Here is a 21,068-nt window from a genome sequence, read left to right on the forward strand (position 1 = left end):
AGGTACACTCTAGTAATTTGTTTAATTTTGTTCAATAGGAGGGGGGCGGGAGTAGTAGTAGATTAGTTTCCCATCTGACCAGATTATAATCTTTAATAAGTGATTGAAATTGAGGGAAGGGAAGGGAAGGGAAGGGTTGGTGGAATTGGAATTGGAATTGGTATTGGAAGAATTTGTTAGTTAATTAAGTAGTTTGAAATATTCACCCACAAAGAAGAAAGAAATATAAAAGGAAATTTTTTTTTCTTTTGTTTTTTGTTTGATTCAACAAAACAACAACAAAACAACAAACCACCAATTTATAATTAAACAACAACACGTATTGCAACCCACACCCACACCCATACAACAACAACAACAACAAGAAGAAGAAGAGATCAAGATAGGGAACAACCTCGAAACAACTACAATTATACATAGATATCATAATCTCTCTCTCTCGAATTGAAAATACTCTTTTTGTTGTGTTATATATTGTTTTTTTTTTTTTCATGGAAGGGATTATATAGATTGAAACAATTCAAATATAAACTCTTGGGGGGGGGGGGGGGCAAGGGAAGGGAAGGGAAGGGTGTTTCAAAAAAAGAAAGACCAACTCTAATAAGTAGTTACAAGACTGCTTATAGATTAATCAATTGTTGATTATCATTCAATTTATAGTTGAACTTCCATTTAGATCCTTTGTGGTAATAGAAGTTAGTAATAGAAGTTAGTAATAGAAGTTAGTAGATGTTTAATAGAAGCAAACAAAAATTTCTGTTTTAGGGAAATTATTAGAAAATTTGACAGACAGCAGCATCAGCACCAGCATCACCAGCAGCAATACAAAACTTGACAACAAACAACATACATACATACATACATATATAATACAACCAACAATTTCTTTTATCAAGAATTTCTTAATCAATCAATCAATCAATTTGTTGTTTCATAGAAATTAAAAGAATAGTCTTGTTTAATAATTAAAACATTATCACTTGTCATTTGTAATAAATAGTTTACCCTTCCTCCCTCCCCACCATCCTCTCACCATCCTCCCACCATCCTCCCCTCCCCCCTCCCCCCTCCGTCAAGGGCGACAAACGAGACAACCAAAAAAAAAAAAAAAATAAAAAACAATAATCGACAAATTTCAAATCATTCAGTTTCTTTTTTTTTTGGCAATTTCAACCAACCATCCATTGAAACAACCCATAAACCTACTCCAACTCCAACTTCAACTCCAACGCCTACTCCTACTCCCAAGTATAATTTATTAAGTGTTATATTATCCCCCCCTTTCTTTCTTTCTTTCTTTCTTTTTTTTTTTTTTAGCATTTCAATATGTCCAAAAACAAAGATCCTTGTTCATTATTAAATATTCAACATGATTATATTTTGAATAAAATTAAACTGATCCAACAACCAGGACAATTATATAATCTAATTATTGATGATAAAATGGAATCAGTACTATATAATGTATTGACCAAAGAAGAATTACTTCGTATTGTTGCATCAATTGAAAAAATCGATGGTAAAAGAAGACAAGGTACATTTATGACAGCAATATATTTAATTGATGTTAATATTTATAATTTAAAATGTATTATTGGTGATATTCAAACAAAAAAATATAAAAATGGTATTGCTTTATTCCCAATTTATCAAGATTCAAGAACTCAAGATTTTTGGCTTAAAAAATTTTGGAATCAATCAAATGTATTAAATTATTTTAATAAACATATTGAATTTTTAAATGCCAATTATTTTGCTTTAGAAACTAAAGTATTTTTAGTCGATAATAAAACTTCTAATTCAATGCCAATTTATTATAATCCCAATTGTATTGAATTTGTCATGCCTCAAGTTCAATTAGTGGCCAATGCATTATTAAATTTGGTGGTATCAATGGAAGAATATCCTTTAATTCGATTTTATAATCCTCAAGATGGTGATTATGATGCCAAAAGATTACCTGAATTGATTGCTGATGCTTTCCAAGCTCAATTGGATGATTATTGTCGTTTAAATGAAAATTATCCTCCACCATCAGTGGCAACTAAACCAAGAGCAATTTTATTGATTACTGATAGAACTATGGATTTATATTCCCCCTTATTACATGAATTTTCTTATCAAGCTATGGCAATGGATATTGTTGAAAGTTTAGAAAGAACTGGTAAATATAAATATAAATCAGAAAATGAAAAAGGTGAAATAACTGAAGTTGAAAGTAAATTGGAAAATGAAAATGATGAAGATTGGGTAAATTTACGACATTTACATATTATTGAAAGTTCAGAATTAATTTTCAATAAAATTAGTGAATTAGTTAAGAATAATCCTTTAATGATTGATCGATCAAAGGCAACTACTTCTTCTGATCTTATGTATATTGTTGCTCATTTAAAAGGATTTGATGAGGAACGTAAACAATTGACATTACACAAAACATTGATTGATGAATGTCTTGATATTAATGCTTCAAGAAAATTGGCAGAATTTGCCGCTGATTTTGAACAAACTTGTTGTGCTGAAGGAGTTAGTTTTGAAGGTGAAAGAAATAAACATTTACATGATGATTTGATAATTTTATTGGCCAGAGATGATTTGCATATTAATGATAAAATGAGACTTGTCTTAATATATGCCTTTTATCGAGGAGGGTTAATTAGGGCTGATTTTGAAAAATTGATTCGATTTATTGGGGTTAATGATAAATATATTACTGGATTAGTAGAAAAATGTTTTAATAATGTTGAAAAATTAGGATTTCAAATATTTAAAAAGAATGTTAAAGATAAACCATTCCATAAAGAAATGTATCATGTTATTAATAATGAAGGTACTTATAACACTTCACGATTTACACCTGGTATCAAAAGAATTATGCAAAATGCCGGTAAATATTCTTTAGATAGAGAATGGTTCCCATATTTTCGAGATCAACCATTAGATGAAGACATACCAACAAATAATGCTCGTATTTCTAGTTCTGGTGGTGGTGGTGGTAGTGGTAGTGGCAAAGATTTACATACGAGTGGTTCATTACGGAACCCAAGAATAAAAGCAGCTTGGGCATCCTCATCTTCTTCATCAAGAACCACAAATACTTTGGGTTTACAACAAGTTAAAAATAGACAACGTATATTTTGTTTTGTTGCTGGTGGAATGACATATAGTGAAATCAGATCGATTTATGAATTATCATCTACTATGAACAAAGATTTTTATATTGGTTCTGAATCAATTTTAAAACCTCGTGATTTTTTGATAGGATTACAAAGTATTGATAAAAATAAAAATCCAGAAAATTTAGATTTGAATATTTATAAAGAATTAAATAAACCAACTGATCCTCCCTTGCATGTTTTCGAAGATGGAATACCCAAACCGAAAATCACTAACCAATCTCCACAAAATCAATTTCAACAACAAGTACAACAACAACAACTTATGTATCAGAGTAATAATGGGGGAAACCAACAATCACAACAAGCTCCTTCTCATTATCAAAAAAGACAAACTTCAGGAAATCTTGATAATATAAATTCACCTACATCTACTACTGATTCAAAAGAGAAAAAGAAGAGTAGATTGAAAAAGTTTTTCAAATAAAAGTAAGAGACGAAGGGGGAGGTGACATTTTCTATATTGTAAATGAAGTCTATATTTTTTTAAATATAATATATATAGTAAAACAAAGAATAGTTAGTCGTCTCTAAGTAATAAAAGCTGGTTGGAGGAGGGGGGGGAGAGTCTTTCACCAAATTGAAATTAAACGATGGAAGAAGAGGAAAATCATCATTTGTCAGCAGGACTGCATATAGGGTAGGCGCCTTATTTTCTTTGCTTCTTTGCTTCTTTGCTTCAACCGCCGCCGCCGCCGCCGCCATCGTCGCGCATACATCGCCCCCTTTTTCTTTTTTTCATAGCCATCTTTATTTCCGTAACTTCTTCTTCTTCTTCTACTTTTTTTTTTTTTTTTACAACCCTTATCATCATCAGAAAATCAAATACTTCCTTCCTTCATTCCTTCTTTCTACATATCTGTGAAATACAATTAAAAAGGATAAATCATGGAACAAGTGGAAGTGATATCATCATCATCATCTTTATCAAATTTATTTAATAGTTGGAATTATATTAATCATCTTCCATTATTATCTTCCTTATCACAATCGAGTACAACTTTTGATGAATTTGTAAGCAACAACAATAGTTCATCTCGACATTTGGATTTACAAGGATGGTTGAGTTGTAATACTCAAGAAGATGGTTGGGGTCCTTTATCTTCAACATATAATGATTTGACTCCTTGTTTTTTACAAGGAGGGTTATTTGGTGTATCAGCAATTTTAATGATATTAATTGGAATTTATCAAATTTCTTATCTTAGAAATAAAAAAATAACTGTTGGTAATAGAATTAATTGGAATTTTTATTTGAAATTATTTTTAATTTTAATTCAAATTTTTTTCCAAATAGGATTAATTTTTGTATTTAATAATGATATTGGTATAATTAAATTTTCTTTAATTCTTAATTCAATTGCTACAATAGTTGCCTTTGGTATTCATTATTTAGAACAATTCAAATCGACTATTCCTAATGGAATATTATTATTTTATTGGTTATTTCAAGTTATTTTAAATTTGGCAAGAATTGGTAATCTTTATTTAAGAGATAATATCAATAATTTATTTGGAAATTTTGTCATTTTATCAACAATTAATTCTTTTATTATATTGATTGTGGAAATTCTGATTCCAATACAACCATTAAATAATTATTATAGATTTTTAAAAGAATCTCCATTTGATCAAGCAAATGTTTTTTCAAGAATTACATTTGATTGGATGGGGGCATTAATGAAAAAAGGTTATCATAAATATTTAACTGAAAAAGATTTACCTCCATTACCTAAATCTTTAAAAGCTAATAAAACTACCAAAGATTTTGATCATTATTGGAATTCTCAATCTACTAATAATAAATCATTAACTTTGGCTATTGCTCAAGCATTTGGTGGTCAATTTTTATTGGGTGGGGTTTTCAAAGCTGCTCAAGATGCATTAGCTTTTGTTCAACCACAATTGTTACGTTTATTAATTAAATTTGTTAATGATTATTCTCGTTCAGTAGAAAAAGGTGATCCTTTACCTTTAACTCGTGGTTTAATGATTGCTGTTTCGATGTTTATTGTTTCTGTGGTACAAACTGCATCTTTACATCAATATTTCCAAAGAGCTTTTGATTTAGGAATGAAGATTAAATCATCATTGACATCAGTTGTTTATAATAAATCTTTAGTATTATCAAATGAATCGAAACAAGAATCTTCCACTGGTGATATTGTTAATTTAATGTCAGTTGATGTTCAAAGATTACAAGATTTGGTACAAAATTTACAAATCATTTGGTCGGGTCCATTTCAAATCATTTTATGTTTATATTCATTACATGAATTAATTGGTAATGCCATGTGGGCTGGAGTAGCCATAATGATAATTATGATTCCTTTAAATGCTATCATTGCTAGAACTCAAAAAAAATTACAAAAAACACAAATGAAATATAAAGATGAAAGATCAAGATTAATTAATGAAATTTTAAATAATATAAAATCATTAAAATTATATGGTTGGGAACAACCTTATTTAAAACAATTAAATTATGTTAGAAATGAAAAAGAATTGAAAAATTTGAAAAAAATGGGGATTTTTATGGCTTCATCTAATTTCACTTGGAATTTAGCTCCATTTTTGGTTAGTTGTTCTACATTTGCCGTATTTTTATGGACTCAAAATAAAACTTTATCAAGTGATTTGGTTTTCCCAGCATTATCTTTATTTAATCTTTTATCTTTCCCATTAGCTGTTGTTCCTATGGTTATTACCAATGTTGTTGAAGCTCAAGTTGCTATTAGTAGATTAACTAAATTTTTAACTGGATCAGAATTACAAAATGATGCAGTTATTAAATCACCAAAAGCTAAAAATATTGGTGATACTGCTGTTTCTATTAAAAATGGGACATTTTTATGGTCAAAAGTAAAAGGTGAACAAAATTATAAAGTTGCTCTTTCTAATATCAATTTAACTTGTAAAAAGGGGAAATTAGATTGTATTGTTGGTAAAGTTGGTTCAGGTAAATCATCTATTATTCAAGCCATTTTGGGTGATTTATATAAATTAGATGGTGAAGTGAATTTACATGGTAAAGTGGCATATGTTTCTCAAGTACCTTGGATTATGAATGGTACCGTTAAAGACAATATTTTATTTGGTCATAGATATGATCCACAATTTTATGATATTGTATTAAAAGCTTGTGCTTTAACAGTTGATTTAAGTATTTTGCCTAAAGGAGATAAAACTGAAGTTGGTGAAAAAGGGATTTCACTTTCTGGTGGTCAAAAGGCAAGATTATCATTAGCAAGAGCAGTTTATTCTCGAGCAGATGTATACTTGTTGGATGATCCATTAAGTGCTGTTGATGAACATGTAGGTAAACATTTGACTGATCATGTTTTAGGACCAAATGGATTACTTAAATCTAAATGTAAGATCTTGGCCACCAATAATATTAAAGTTTTAAGTATTGCTGATACTTTGAATTTGGTTAGTGATGGAAGATTAGTGGAACAAGGAAGTTATGATGATATTATGAAACAAGAATCTAGTAAAATCCGTCAATTAATTGAATCTTTTGGTAAGAAAAAAGATGATTCTCCAACTCCTACTCCTTCAACTCAAATTGATAATGAAGCCACCAATGATGAAATCAAGGTTAAAGATGATATTAATTTAGATGATTTGGATTCAGAATGTGATTTAGAAGTTGAAAGTTTAAGAAGAGCTTCAGAAGCTTCTTTAGTTGTTGATGAAGAACGTCAACTTGGATCAAATGCATCACAACCTGAAGAAGAAGAAGAAGAAGAAGAAGAAGAAGAAGATGAAGACACTAAAGCTAGAAAAGAACATCTTGAACAAGGTAAAGTCAAATGGGAAGTTTATCGTGAATATGCTAAAGCATGTGGTCCTATCAATGTGGTTATTTTCTTAGGGTTTGCCCTTGGGTCTTATTTGGTTAATGTTGCCTCGACATTTTGGTTAGAACATTGGTCAGAAATCAATACCAAATATGGTTATAATCCTGATGTTGGTAAATATCTTGGGATTTACTTTTTATTAGGTATTGGATATTCATTAGCTTCTTTGATTCAAAATACTTATCTTTGGATATTTTGTACTATTCAAGGTTCGAAAAAATTACATAATAGTATGGCTGTTAGTGTTCTTAGAGCCCCCATGACTTTTTTCGAAACTACTCCAATTGGTAGAGTTTTGAATAGATTTTCTAATGATATTTATAAAGTTGATGAAGTCATTGGTAGAGTTTTCAACATGTTTTTCAGTAATTCTATTAAAGTTTTCCTTAGTTTGGTGGTTATTTCATTTTCTACTTGGCAATTTGTATTTTTTATTTTGCCATTAGGGGTCTTGTACATTTATTATCAACAATATTATTTAAGAACATCTCGAGAATTGAGAAGATTAGATTCAGTTTCTAGATCACCAATTTTTGCTAATTTCCAAGAATCTTTAACTGGGGTTTCCACCATTAGAGCCTATGGTAAAGAAGAAAGATTTAAATTTTTAAATCAATCAAGAGTCGACAAAAATATGAGTGCTTATCATCCTGCTATTAATGCCAATAGATGGTTAGCAGTTAGATTAGAATTTTTAGGTTCGATCATTATATTAGGATCTGCTGGATTATCTATTTTAACATTGAAAACTGGTCATTTGACTGCCGGGTTAGTTGGTTTATCGGTATCATATGCTTTACAAATCACTCAATCATTGAATTGGATTGTTAGAATGACAGTAGAAGTTGAAACCAATATTGTTTCTGTGGAAAGAGTTTTAGAATATTCTCGTTTGAAATCTGAAGCTGCCGAGATTATTCCTGATCATAGACCACCACAAGAATGGCCACAACGAGGAGAAATCAAATTTATTGATTATTCAACCAAATATCGACCTGAATTAGATTTAGTATTGAAAAAAATTAATTTAGATATTAAACCAAAAGAAAAAATTGGTATTGTTGGTAGAACTGGTGCTGGTAAATCTTCCATAACATTAGCTTTGTTCAGAATAATTGAAGCTTTTGATGGTAATATCAATATTGATGGTATAGATACATCATCAATTGGATTATATGATTTAAGACATAAATTATCGATCATCCCTCAAGATTCTCAAGTATTTGAAGGTACAATAAGATCGAATTTGGATCCAACTGATGAATATACTGATGATCAAATTTGGAAAGCTTTGGAATTATCACATTTGAAAGATCATGTTTTGAAAATGTATGATCAAAGAGAAAGTGATAATGACAATGACAATGACAATGACCAAAATGACGAAGAAGGAGATACAAATTCAAATACAAATCCATTATTGGTTAAGATAAGTGAAGGTGGAGCTAATTTATCTATTGGTCAAAGACAATTGATGTGTCTTGGTAGAGTTTTATTGAAATTAAATTATTCCAATATTTTAGTATTAGATGAAGCTACTGCTGCTGTTGATGTTGAAACTGATCAAATTTTACAAGAAACAATTCGAAGTGAATTTAAAGATAAAACTATTATTACTATTGCTCATAGATTGAATACAATTTTGGATTCAGATAGAATATTAGTTTTAGAAAAAGGTCAAGTTGCTGAATTTGATACTCCTTCAAATTTACTTAAGAAGAAGGATTCATTATTTTATGCTCTTTGTGAACAAGGTGGATTTATAAATGATGATGAAATTAAAGTGGTAGAAGAGTTGAACTAAACCAAATTAAACTAAACCACACCGATCAATCAATCAATCAATCAATCGTTGTTATAAAAATAAAAAAGTATATATATAGAAAATGAAAATGTATATGTAGTAGTACAATATTATTTTAACTGTCACTTCTTTTTCTTAATTGGAAAATGGTGTATAATTGTTGAAAATCCAGTTTTTGTTCAACATCAAATGGAATGAATTGTTCAATATTTGGTCCTTTAGTTTCACAAAATCTTCCATCTCCTTCTTCTTGTAAAGTGAAATATTTTATAGAATTTTCTGATTCTAAAGAAGTGACAATTGTTTTACCAGCAATTGCAAAATCAATAATTGATTCATCACCATCATCAATAATGATTTTTTGTAAAAAATTAGCTTTGAAAGAATCATCAAGATCAAGACTAAATACTAATAATAATGGAGTATTTTCAACTAAAACAATTAATAATAATTGATTAGTTTCAATTTTCAAAGTTCTTATTTTAGCAATTGATATTTCTTTTGGTGAAGTTTCAGTTCTAAATCTAATTGGTGGTAAATGATGATCTTTTGTTAAATATTGTTCAATATATTGTCTTAATTCAATAGTTTCTATTAATTCACCTTCATACCATTTCCAAATATTTATAAAATCATCACCTCCTCCACTAATCAAAATATTTCTATCATATGACACCGGGATATGTAATTGTGATACAAATTCATCATGACCAAATAAAAATTGTTTTATTACATAACTTTTAGGATAATTGGATATTCTAATATGTTCATCTCGATCAGAAGTTATAAGAAATTCTTTATTATTATGAATTGCCATGGTTATATCAGTTAACATTGAAACATGACCTAATATTGGTTGTAAATCTTTTTCCGGTATTGGTTCATTAGAATCAATCGATACAGTATATACATCACCAAATTTATCGGCAACAATAGCAACATTTCCTGATTGATCAATAGTAATAGAACATGGTCGTTTAGGAATCGGTTGACGTTTACTTAATGTTAAACAATTAGATTGATTAAAATCTATATGGAAAATTAAAACTGATTTATCAGAATCAGTTGATGCTATAATATGAGTTTCATCAGGAGTAAGAATTAAATATCTAAGATGATTATGAATTTGTTGTGTTGATATTTGTCTACCAGTACGTTTTTCAATTTGAACTTTAGGATGATTTGTTTCAGTGGTATCTTGCCATTCACCTACTTTTGAACCATTAGAAATATCGAAAACTTGTAAATAATTCTTCACAATTGCAAAGATATGAGTACCTTTTTTATTAGCTGTTAATATCTGAAATGGATGTTTCATAATTGGATGGGTTGGTGTTTAAGATGCTGCTCATCATGAAGTTTTAGATTTTTCAAAAAAAAAAATTTTTTTTTTTTTTTTCTTTACTCTATATATGTAGTCTTTCGAATGGGGGAGTTTTCATTTTTCATTTATTACAAAATCTATAAATAAAAAAAAAATAAAATAAAACACACACTATTTCTTTCCAAATCCCCATCCTGTTGTCCAAGTAGACAATCGTTTACCAATAGTTTCAGTACTAGCTGTAGTCGTAGGAGTAGTTGATTTAGATGTTGTTGGTGTAATTGATTTTGGGGTTTTAGGCGATGACAATGACGCTGTGTGCCCTGTGGACTTATCTTCTGTTACAGGTGCAACTTTTTCAAACCCAGCGACAAGTTCATCAATAGTATCTTGATTCTCATCATTGCCTTCTTCTTCTTCCTCTTCATTTTTATCTTTGTCATCCTCAATAAACTTGTGAGCTTTAATCGTTTGATCATTATTGAGGGATGTATTTGTATTTGTAATAGTTGCTGTAGTCTTTGCCTTGAAACTATTGAAGAAATTAGAAATATTCTTATTGATGGAATAAGGTTCATCTTTCAAATCAAGGGCAGTATGTTTAGGTTCTATAAAATTGAAAATAAATTCATCTGCCATCATATTCCATATTTTGAAATTTTGAGTTTTTTTCCATGATTCAATAAATTTGATATTGAATTCTGTTATATGACTAGCTTCATTAAACCCTGGTGGTGGTTGTCCAAATCTTTCTGAATATTGATTATATCTCATGGTAGATATTAATGAATTTAAATAATCTTCAAACTTATATCGTATATAATCGTCACTACCAATAAAATCATCATGTTTGGTAGTGGTTTGATCACAATTCACTAAATGATGAATAAATTTTTTATCTAGTGAACTCAATTGTAAATCTTCAGTTGGGTATAAATCTTTTGGATAAGTAACTTCATTAGTATCCAAATTAATTAGTACATCTATCCCATAAGCAGTGGCTTGATTGACAAATAAAAGGTTTGAACATCCAATCATAAAGCTTTGTACGGCCAATTCATCCAATTGTTGTAAAGGTAAATATGGATTCCAGAATGAATTTTTTGTATTGAATATTTGTAATGGCAATCCAAAAAATCGCAACATAGATACTCTATTAGTGGTATTTAGTGATTGGGGTTTTGATAAAGGTCCATTAGTTTCAGCATAATCTATAAGTGGACACCCAGAATCATCAAGATTGTTTATTAAATTTGGCATTAATGATAACATATTGTTTTGAAATTGGGTAAGTGCTTCAAGATTATTATTTGAATATATAAGAACTTTCTTTTCCAATAATAAACTCTTGAATATAATTAAAAACCTCAGTCTAAATTTCGCTACCGTGGATTTCAAATTTAGATTCACATAATTTTCTTCTTCTTGTTCCAATTCTGTATGCATTTCATTATCAACAAGTTTAAATTGACCATTTAAATTTTCAAATAAATTTTCTAAAATTTCAAAATTATCAAAAGTTTCTTGTTGAAAATAACTTTTAGCTATTATAGATAATTTATCTTTGATTTTGGTGAATATAGGTTGTTTCCGAGTAATAACAACAATGGCTTTTTGAACAATAGATCTGGTGATATCTTTATTGCGTTCTCTTTCTTCTTCTGTCAAATCACTAGTTTTAACTTGTCTTACACATGAACATCCAAATAATGTTTTCAAATGTCTAGGATCTCCTTTAAAGTTATTGACATCATTAAAATCATCAATGGATTGTTTTTGATCAAAATCATAAACTAAATTGAAATTTGAAAATGTTTCTTCAAATAAATGTGACCCATCAGGAAGAGCTTGAAATGGAATATTTCTAAACAAACCCGGTTTGTAATCAGGATGATAATTTGATTTCCACCATTGAATTTCTGGGCCTCTTTGATGATGGAAATCTACTAAACAAATGGCAAATATCATATCATCATATTGAGATTCACTGCCACGTTTGGAAGAGTTTCTTGTTGTAGTTGAAGTGATGGGAAGGTTTTTAATTTGAATAGATCTTCGTTTTAATGAATTGGAAGAATCTGATTTTCTTCGTTGTGAATCAAACAGTTGTCGTTTCGACAGGTGTGATGATGATGAATGTGAATCAGTAGTCAGTAGTTCTTCGTCAATTGATTTCTTGATTTCTGATTGTTTATTTTTAGTAGAAGATACCGAATTGTGTCTTTCTTCAGTGGTGCTTGTATTTCTCCCCAATCTAATTGGTCGACAATGAAACTCTTCATTGGGTAAACTTCCCTTTCTACTCGGTGAATCAAACGATGGAGTTGTAGGAGTACCACTAGGACTATTAGACGATGTTGAAATGGTGGAGTTTCTATTACGTTGTTTAGTTAATCGAAGTGGTCGTAAATCACACCCTGATGATCCAAAGCTTTGTCGTTTCTGCAGTTTCTGCGGTGTTGATGTTGACAGGGATTCTGATTCCACTAATGAATTATCTGAACTCATTTAGATATGCAACAAATATACTATAAAACTAACAAATGTGTGATAAGAAGAATGAAGTCGTCCCCCTTTCCTCAAAGAAAATTGATAAAAACTTGGAATAAGAAACAAAACTTTAATGAATCCTCTTGTTATTAAAGAATAAACGAAGTTGAAGTGGTGGGTATTTTCCTTGTTGTTAATTTATAAAGAATGTATTGTTTAAGAATTCTCTTTCTTTTTCTTTTTCTTCTTTTTCTTGATTCGTGTTTTGTTACTAAATGGGTGGTAAAGTTAAGTAAGAATTTTTTCTTCTTACTACACTACTACTACTACTATTGTGTATGTGTGTATGGGACAACCACAACAACAACAACAACAATTACACGTCTCAAACTTGAATTTCCTTCCCTTCGTCCCTTCCTTTTTCACTCTATAAGGAAAAAATAATGATTGAGGGTGTGCTTTCACTTTAAGGCTGACTTATCGTATCAACAGTATTTATTAGTTTTCAAGCAATAATAAACGTTGTAGCTGTAAACTAATGTATCTTGATGTTGATTTAATGAGGAGTGTACCCAGGTACAATTTTTATAGACGAAAACTAAAATAAGGTCCTCCTCCTCCTCCTCCTCCTCTGCCACCACTACTGAAACAAGAATAGTCAACACACCAGAAATTATCCCTAGTGATGTGGTTAGTAGCTAGTGGTGGTAGGGCGTGTTTATGTAATCCTGATACATCACACTAACAGATTCGTCAGGTACAACAACTATTGGTTTGTTTACTTGTTTTTTGTTTTGAATTATTTGGTTATGTTCCCCAGTAATTATATTAATAAAGGGCTTTTACATTTTCAAAAAGTAATTTGTGATATTATCAATTACTCTAATAAGTAAAAATGTTACTAAACAAGTTTCCCAATTTCAAGTGTTGGATTACTATATTAACATTAAACAATTTACGAAGTAATTGCGAAAAATGGATTACGTAATAATAATTGATTACCTCATCAACAACAACTACAACAACAAAGATAATTGATAATTAGTGTTGCACTATAAATTAATCAATTTATTAGACTCGTAGTGTAAGAGTCTTGTTAGGGAAATACGAATGAGTTGGAAATTAATGACACTAATGTTTTAACTGAGATAGACAATTTCAATTTAGATTCTGTTGCTTTTTTTAGACTCACCAATTTAGATCTTCCTCCCACCCTCTTTCCCCCTCATAGTTGATACAGTTCTTTCCATACTTTATCATTAATATCTGTGATTGAAATGACATTTAGCAAAAAAAAAATCCTTTAATAGTTTGTCTATATATAGTTTACTAAATTGTCCAATCTTTTCTTCACTTCACTTCACTTCACTTCACGTCACTTTTTTTTTCCTTTTCTTCGTTTCTCGTGTACTTAAGATTACTTGTCTTTAAATATGTTATTACCAGAAAGTGCTAATACCCAAAGTTTAATCAAAAGAACTATATATTATACTTATGATGACTATTCTAGTTGGTGGAAATGGAGATGGTTGTTATGGATATTGATATTGATTCCTGTTTTTGTTACCATCTTTGTAATATCAAGAAGAGCAAGAAAGAACAAAGTGGTAGCTTATAACAACCCTGATCCCCAAGCAAATCAGACCTATTATTATAACAATAATCAATATCAAGGAGAGTATAATGGAAATAATGATTTACCACCACAAGCTACTCCAGGATATATTCCTCCAGCTTATCTAGAAACTTCACAACAACAAGGATACAATCCGCAACAACTGGGGAATTACAATTCTGGAGAAATTTCTAAACCGGAAGATCCACCTCCAGCACATACAAAAGCTCAATAGACAGTTAAAAAAAGGCTTTGACATTATCATTTTAGTCGTTTTTTATTATTATTATTAAGTATATGATTGTTTATGTTGACAGATAAAAAATCAAGAAAGTGGTTGCAAATTAACTGCAAACTTCCTAACAATTCCAATTGAAAACAATTCAGTCTTTTTTTTTTTTAGCACATTGTACACGTACATTCTTTGTCTCTTTCTCTCTTGATTTGCCCATTATCACTCAGAAGCTGGCTTGCTTGTTTGCTTGCTTGCTTGTTGTTGTTTTAAACTAATCTTACTGGATTCATTTCTTTTTGATTGCTATTTTTGTTCTTGATAGAAGTTATAATGATCTTACTAGGATATGTCAAGTGAATATACCTTAAAAATTTAATTAATAGTCCTCATCCACAATAATAATTGTTTAATTGCTCTTTAGTATAATTTTTTCAAGTTGTTGGAAGTTGACCACTAACTTCTGGTGTAGGCTTGGTAGTAAATACATTTAATAAATTGTAAATCCAAATGACACATAATTATTCAAAAACTTGTGTGCCACCTAATTTCAATTCCAAATGTAAATGCAATTCCTATTCCATTTTTCTTAGCCTCGCCAAATTTTCTCCATAGTTAAAAGTTAAAATTTCCTGCATTTAGGTTAGTAACAGTCATTAATCTTTGCTATTTCTATTATAATATAATATATATAAATAACTTATGAATGAAATTTACCAAACTTCTCTTCACATTTTTCTTCATTTTCTTTTCTTAGCTTTTTAACCCTACTTCATTATGTTATTACCAGATAATATTGATACCCAAAGTTTAATTAAAAGAGTTGTATATTACAATAATTATAACCGTTCCGGTTGGTGGAGATGGAGATGGTTATTATGGTTATTAATATTGATTCCTATTTTTGCCATGATCTTTTTATTATCAAGAAGAAGAAGACAAAATAAAGTAGTAGCTTATAATAATCCTGGTACACAACCAAATGGAGCTTATTATAATAATAATAATAATAATAATAATCAATATCAATATCAAGGAGGATATAATGGGAATAATGATTTACCACCACAAGCTACTCCAGGATATATTCCTCCAGCTTATCCTGAAACTTCACAACAACAAGGATCATATGGTGGGTATAATCCACAACAACAACAACAACAACAAGGTTATAATTCTCAACAAGGCTATAATTCTGATGAATTTTCCAGACCCGAGGGTCCACCCCCGGCACATACAAAAGCTTATTAGACTTTTTAGAGAAGGGTTTTTGACATTATCATTTTAGTCGTTTTCTATTGCGTTGTATTGAATATATATAATTGTTTACGCGTTAAATGACAATTGAAGAATATGTGCTATTATTTAAAACTATATTAAATGATCACTTATGATTGCAAAAAGACTATTAAATATGTTTAAGGTAATGATAGCCAACTTCAGGTTATTTCTCACTCGTCATCTCTCAATTCTATTACTTTTACTTGACAGGACAGGACAGGACAGCAGCATAATCTTCAGTAAAAATCTTACCAGTGATGTCGGTTCTATTATCAATGCATTAATTGGCATGGAAATTCTGAAATCAGTTTTCTAATCTTGATAAGTTGCATATATTTCATAACTTGATTTGATATTTGGATTCCACTGCTTTTAAATGTAATCTGTACTGGGTATAAAAGTCTTTTCTTTTTACTGACTATTCAATGTCCGTTTTTTATAAATGAATGAAAGAATAAGGGGACTTACTAGGACATGTCATTTCTGGGAAATTGGACTTATTGTTTTTGAATGTTTCAGTACTCATACTGTTGTTTTGTATAATGATGAGTTTGTTCATACTCTTTGTTGTTATTAGGTTCTGATGTAAAACCACCATCATCACCACCAATAACAAGTGTTTGACCCCTCGTTGAAACTTGATATAGTCAATGACTAATAATATTTATTCCACACACATAAAATATCACAAGACAACTTTACATTTTAATGGTACTTTGACTGTTATAAGTTGCAGGTATGGCATTAGAAATGATATGGTTTTGGAATAATGTGTTTGGTGACAGTGAAGTGAGAAAAAGGAACGTGGTTGCAAATGAACTGCAAACTCCCTAACAATTTCAAAACAAGACAATTCTATTTTTCGGACATTGGACACACGCACATTCTCTTGGGTTTGCCATTGCCTCTCTCAGGTGTTGATAAATTCATTTAACTAGATTTACTTCTTTTTTGGTTGTTATTTTGTTATTTTGTTGTTCTTGACAAAAGCTATAAAGACTTTTTTACAATAGGGTAACCTACTAAATTACTTTTCTCATTTTTTCTTGTTTTCAATTCTTTACTTACAATTGACCAGATTCTTCAATGACAATCTTTTTAGAAGTAGCACCACTACCAGAACCAAAAGATTCAATCTTTTTAACAACATCTAAACCACCAGTGACTTCACCGAAAACAACGTGTTTACCATCCAACCATGGACATGGAACAGTGGTAATGAAGAATTGAGAACCATTGGTGTTTGGACCAGCATTGGCCATAGATAACAAACCTGGTCTATCATGTCTCTTGACAAAGTTTTCATCAGCAAATTTGGTACCATAAATACTCTTACCACCAGTACCGTTAAAGTTGGTGAAATCACCACCTTGAAGCATGAATTGAGGGATGACTCTGTGGAAAATAGAACCTTTGTAACCAAAACCTTTTTCACCAGTAGCTAAAGCTCTGAAATTTTCAGCAGTTTTTGGAACAACATCATCATATAATTTGAAAGTGATCTTTCCTAATCTTTCACCATCAGCGGAGACATCAAAGTAAACGGTAGACATGTTTTTTTTTTATGATCTTTGGTAGCAATTGAGTTATTTGAAGTAACAATTGAACTTGTAAAAAAGAAAGAAAGAAAGAAAGAAATAAATAAAAGAAGAAGAAGAAGAGTATAAGTCGAAGATATATATGAAATTTTTTTTTTTTTTTTTTTGCTTCAAATTGCTGTTCAGATGTTGAGCATTTTGTCGGACAACAACATACGTCGTTTCTCTATAACTTAAGGGGGTGTTAAATTAACTTCTCCTTCGCCTCCCGAATTGAAGGTCGTGTGAAGTGGTGAAATAGAACGTGCTGGAAGATTGTCTAGAGGAGAGAGTAAGAAAGTAGTGTCGTGTCGTGTCGTGTCGTGTCCGAAAGAAAAGTACTTTTCACATTACCTCATAGTTGTTGTTGTTGTGTCTGACTACTTTGTTGATGAATTGTGGGGGTGAAATCTGAACGTAAATCTAGAATTAATGGGAATTGTAATTACAATAGATCTTAATCTCTATGGTTTCCTATACCAAGTGAAAAAGCAAGAATGGCCATTAGGAGCTATAGAAGGGGTTTTACCTTGATCTTGTGGAGAAGAATCTCTATCTATGTGTTATAAGCTCTAAGTAATTGAAACAGGTAGAACATCACTAAAATTCTGTCAGTTCTTCAATTCATGCAAAATTACAACTCTAGCCTCTTAGTTGGGTCAATCAATTAAGTACCATCGTCAACTAGACTTGGTTTTAAACGTAGTTTTGTTTAGCTGGAGTAAAAATCGGTGTACCGGATATTACCGAGGAGCCACACTCTCCCACCCATTCTAATCAAGATAAGACGAACTTCCACCACCAACAACAAAAAAAAAAAAAAAAAAAAGAAAGTGATTATCATTATCATCTTTCTTGAAATATCAACTATCCTCAATGTCATTTAAAGAAGGTTCTAAATTCCCAGAAGGTGTTGAATTCTCTTATATTCCAATTCAATTGGATGATTTAGAATTAATCAACCCTTTGAAATGTGATGTGACCAGTCAATTGAAACTTGACAATTTATTAACCAAATTATCCACTACTGATACTCCTAATTTATTAATTGTTTCTGTCCCTGGTGCTTTTACTCCAACTTGTACTGAATCTCATCTTCCTCCTTATTTAGAAAATTTGACTAAATTACATGACAAGAAAATTGGTGCTATTGTTGTTCTTGCTACCAATGATCAATTTGTTGTTAATGCCTGGGGGAAAGTTCTAATCAAGGCATACGTTGAAAAAAATTCTGGTAAATTCCCTGAAGTCATATTTGCCAGTGATGGTGGCTTTAGTAATAAATATGGTTTAGCTGGTGATAGAGGTGGTATTATTAGAAATAAAAGATATGCTGCTATTATTGATTCTAAAACTAAAGATGTGATATTCTTGGGAGTGGAAACTGAAAAAGGTGTTCAAAATTCTGGAATAGATGCTGTTTTAGCCAAATTATAAAGTATGATAAATAGAATACAGAACTGGATCAGTATATATTAAACACAACTACAAGTAATTTCTTAATATTCTTGTGGGTGTTTTGTCTTTATAGTGTGCATTCAAGAGTTGTAATTATAACCCATAAAGTAGTCAATGGTTATCCTAGGTTGTATTTGTAGTATTCGTCGTATTCGTAGTAATGTCCGCTTTTCAAAACCTAAAATGAATTGGTTGTTTAGGTTTATATCTGTCTCTTAATCTCCTCTTCGCAATAGGTTGGGGGTTGTGGATTGGCACATAGATGGCTTTAACCCACAAAAAAAAAAAAAAAAAAAAAAAAAAAATTACAGATCGCAACTGATACGTTCAACATATAAACCTGGCTTCTATTATTTATCAATTGCTTTCTGAGTATTGTTACGATGATGACACAATCAAGATTATCAACTTTAGCAAAGCCAATATTAGCAGCCGTATTTATTTTAACCCTTTATTCTATTCTATTTAGGAAAACAGATGATGATACTGATAAAATACTAGAACCCCAAGGTTACATTAATGATGAAGATCCTTTATTTTTAAAACAACAATTTATGCAACATGAATTGTCCCACAAAAATACTGGTGGGAATAACAATAAACTTCAATCCGACGATAATGGTATAGTTATTGATAAGAAATTTCTTGATCAAATGGATAAAAAAACTCATAAATGTCCTGATTATGTGGTATATTCTCAAAAACGACATCCTCCATTTTCAATTGGTCGATTTAAATATCCTTATATGAGACCAGCACCCAAATGTCGAACTTTTGTATCATCAGCAGTAGAATCAGTAATTGAAGATTTGAAATCTAAAATAAATGATCCTGATTTGGCAAGATTATTAGAAAATTGTTTACCCAATACATTAGATACCACTATTTTATGGCATCAACCGAAAATGAAAACTCCTCCTAAACATGATACATTATTACCTCAATCTTTTATTGTTACTGGTGATATCCATGCTGAATGGTTAAGAGATGCAGCAAGACAATTATCTGTATATCAACCAATGATTCGATTTGATCCCAAATTAAAAGAATTGATTTTGGGAGCAATCAATACTCAAGCTTATTACATAATCAATTCTCCATATTGTAATGCATTCCATCCACCTCCTGGATCTGGAGTTAAACGAGGAGATACGGCATTTGATCAAGTTCATCCTAAACCTGATTGGAAACAAGTGTTTGAATGTAAATATGAATTAGATTCTTTGGCATCATTTTTAACTTTAACTAATGAATATTATGAAAATTCTCAAGGTGATACTTCATTTATTAATAATTCTTGGTTAAGAGCATTTGAAAAAGTTTTAATTATATTACATAGAGAAAGTGTACCATCATTTGATGAAGAAACTGGACAAATGTTACCATTTTATTATTCATTCCAAAGAAATACTAATATTGGTTCAGAAACTTTACCATTGGGAGGAGTAGGGAATCCAGTAAATTATGGTACTGGTCTTATTAGAAGTGCATTTAGACCAAGTGATGATGCAACAATATTACAATTTTTCATACCAGGAAATATTCATATGTTAACCGAATTGAAAAAAGCTAGAAGTACTTATTTAACTTATGAAAATATTGCTCGAGATAGTATGTTAGTGGAAACTGCTGATACATTTATTAATGCTCTATCTTCTGGTATTGAGAAATATGGAATTGTGAATCATCCAATATATGGTAAAGTTTATGCTTATGAAGTAGATGGGTATGGTAGTGCAACGTTTATGGATGATGCCAATATACCATCATTATTATCAATCCCTGATCTTGGATATACCACTATTGATGATGAGATTTATCAAAACACTAGAAAAATGATTCTTTCCAAACAAGGCAACCCATATTATTTAAAAGGTCATTTTTTCGAAGGGATAGGAGGACCTCATATTGGTCTTAGAAATGCTTGGCCAATGTCATTACTTGTGAGAATTAGAACCACCAATGATGATGATGAAATTATCCTGAGTTTAGATATGATCATGAGAAATACTGCCAATTTAGGTTTAATGCATGAAAGTATTCATGTGAATTCAAGACAAGGGAGAGATTATACTAGACCTTGGTTTGCTTGGTGTAATTCAGAATTTGGTAAAACAATCTTACATTTGGCTAAGAATAAACCTCATTTAATATTCAAAAAGGAATGGCAAAATGTGCCGTATGATATTGAGAATGTATTAAGTCAATCTATATAAATAATAAACAATGCTTAGAGAGTGTATATATA

The 21,068-nt window shown here is 30.3% G+C and overlaps 9 protein-coding genes across 9 annotated transcripts; 6 read left to right on the forward strand and 3 right to left on the reverse strand. All coding sequences in view use genetic code 12, as the record gives it.

Annotated features, from left to right (window-relative positions):
* Positions 1 to 1,326: 1,326 nt before the first annotated feature.
* On the forward strand, positions 1,327 to 3,603 carry CD36_72110 (vesicular transport Sm-like protein, putative; the record flags this gene model as incomplete). The annotated part of the gene is made up of 1 exon (XM_002421384.1): positions 1,327 to 3,603. The coding sequence occupies one exon, from the start codon at positions 1,327 to 1,329 to the stop codon at positions 3,601 to 3,603; it is 2,277 nt and encodes a 758-aa protein (XP_002421429.1).
* Positions 3,604 to 4,064: 461 nt separating this feature from the next.
* CD36_72120 (multidrug/metal (cadmium, mercury, and arsenite) resistance protein, putative) lies at positions 4,065 to 8,843 on the forward strand (the record flags this gene model as incomplete). The annotated part of the gene is made up of 1 exon (XM_002421385.1): positions 4,065 to 8,843. The coding sequence occupies one exon, from the start codon at positions 4,065 to 4,067 to the stop codon at positions 8,841 to 8,843; it is 4,779 nt and encodes a 1,592-aa protein (XP_002421430.1).
* Positions 8,844 to 8,958: 115 nt separating this feature from the next.
* Positions 8,959 to 10,161, reverse strand: CD36_72130 (tRNA (guanine-n(7)-)-methyltransferase complex subunit, putative; the record flags this gene model as incomplete). The annotated part of the gene is made up of 1 exon (XM_002421386.1): positions 8,959 to 10,161. The coding sequence occupies one exon, from the start codon at positions 10,159 to 10,161 to the stop codon at positions 8,959 to 8,961; it is 1,203 nt and encodes a 400-aa protein (XP_002421431.1).
* A 177-nt stretch (positions 10,162 to 10,338) lies between these two features.
* Positions 10,339 to 12,675, reverse strand: CD36_72140 (conserved protein involved in exocytic transport from the Golgi, putative; the record flags this gene model as incomplete). Its single annotated transcript, XM_002421387.1, has 1 exon — positions 10,339 to 12,675. One exon carries the CDS (start codon positions 12,673 to 12,675, stop codon positions 10,339 to 10,341), a length of 2,337 nt encoding a protein of 778 aa, XP_002421432.1.
* A 1,415-nt stretch (positions 12,676 to 14,090) lies between these two features.
* CD36_72150 (conserved hypothetical protein) lies at positions 14,091 to 14,507 on the forward strand (the record flags this gene model as incomplete). The annotated part of the gene is made up of 1 exon (XM_002421388.1): positions 14,091 to 14,507. The coding sequence occupies one exon, from the start codon at positions 14,091 to 14,093 to the stop codon at positions 14,505 to 14,507; it is 417 nt and encodes a 138-aa protein (XP_002421433.1).
* A 774-nt stretch (positions 14,508 to 15,281) lies between these two features.
* Positions 15,282 to 15,755, forward strand: CD36_72160 (conserved hypothetical protein; the record flags this gene model as incomplete). Its single annotated transcript, XM_002421389.1, has 1 exon — positions 15,282 to 15,755. The coding sequence occupies one exon, from the start codon at positions 15,282 to 15,284 to the stop codon at positions 15,753 to 15,755; it is 474 nt and encodes a 157-aa protein (XP_002421434.1).
* A 1,094-nt stretch (positions 15,756 to 16,849) lies between these two features.
* On the reverse strand, positions 16,850 to 17,338 carry CD36_72170 (cyclophilin, putative; the record flags this gene model as incomplete). The annotated part of the gene is made up of 1 exon (XM_002421390.1): positions 16,850 to 17,338. The coding sequence occupies one exon, from the start codon at positions 17,336 to 17,338 to the stop codon at positions 16,850 to 16,852; it is 489 nt and encodes a 162-aa protein (XP_002421435.1).
* Positions 17,339 to 18,238: 900 nt separating this feature from the next.
* Positions 18,239 to 18,799, forward strand: CD36_72180 (alkyl hydroperoxide reductase, putative; the record flags this gene model as incomplete). Its single annotated transcript, XM_002421391.1, has 1 exon — positions 18,239 to 18,799. One exon carries the CDS (start codon positions 18,239 to 18,241, stop codon positions 18,797 to 18,799), a length of 561 nt encoding a protein of 186 aa, XP_002421436.1.
* Positions 18,800 to 19,203: 404 nt separating this feature from the next.
* CD36_72190 (conserved hypothetical protein) lies at positions 19,204 to 21,036 on the forward strand (the record flags this gene model as incomplete). The annotated part of the gene is made up of 1 exon (XM_002421392.1): positions 19,204 to 21,036. The coding sequence occupies one exon, from the start codon at positions 19,204 to 19,206 to the stop codon at positions 21,034 to 21,036; it is 1,833 nt and encodes a 610-aa protein (XP_002421437.1).
* Positions 21,037 to 21,068: the final 32 nt, after the last annotated feature.

Source organism: Candida dubliniensis, chromosome 7, assembly GCF_000026945.1.
Source record: "Candida dubliniensis CD36 chromosome 7, complete sequence".
Lineage (NCBI taxonomy): Eukaryota > Fungi > Ascomycota > Pichiomycetes > Serinales > Debaryomycetaceae > Candida > Candida dubliniensis.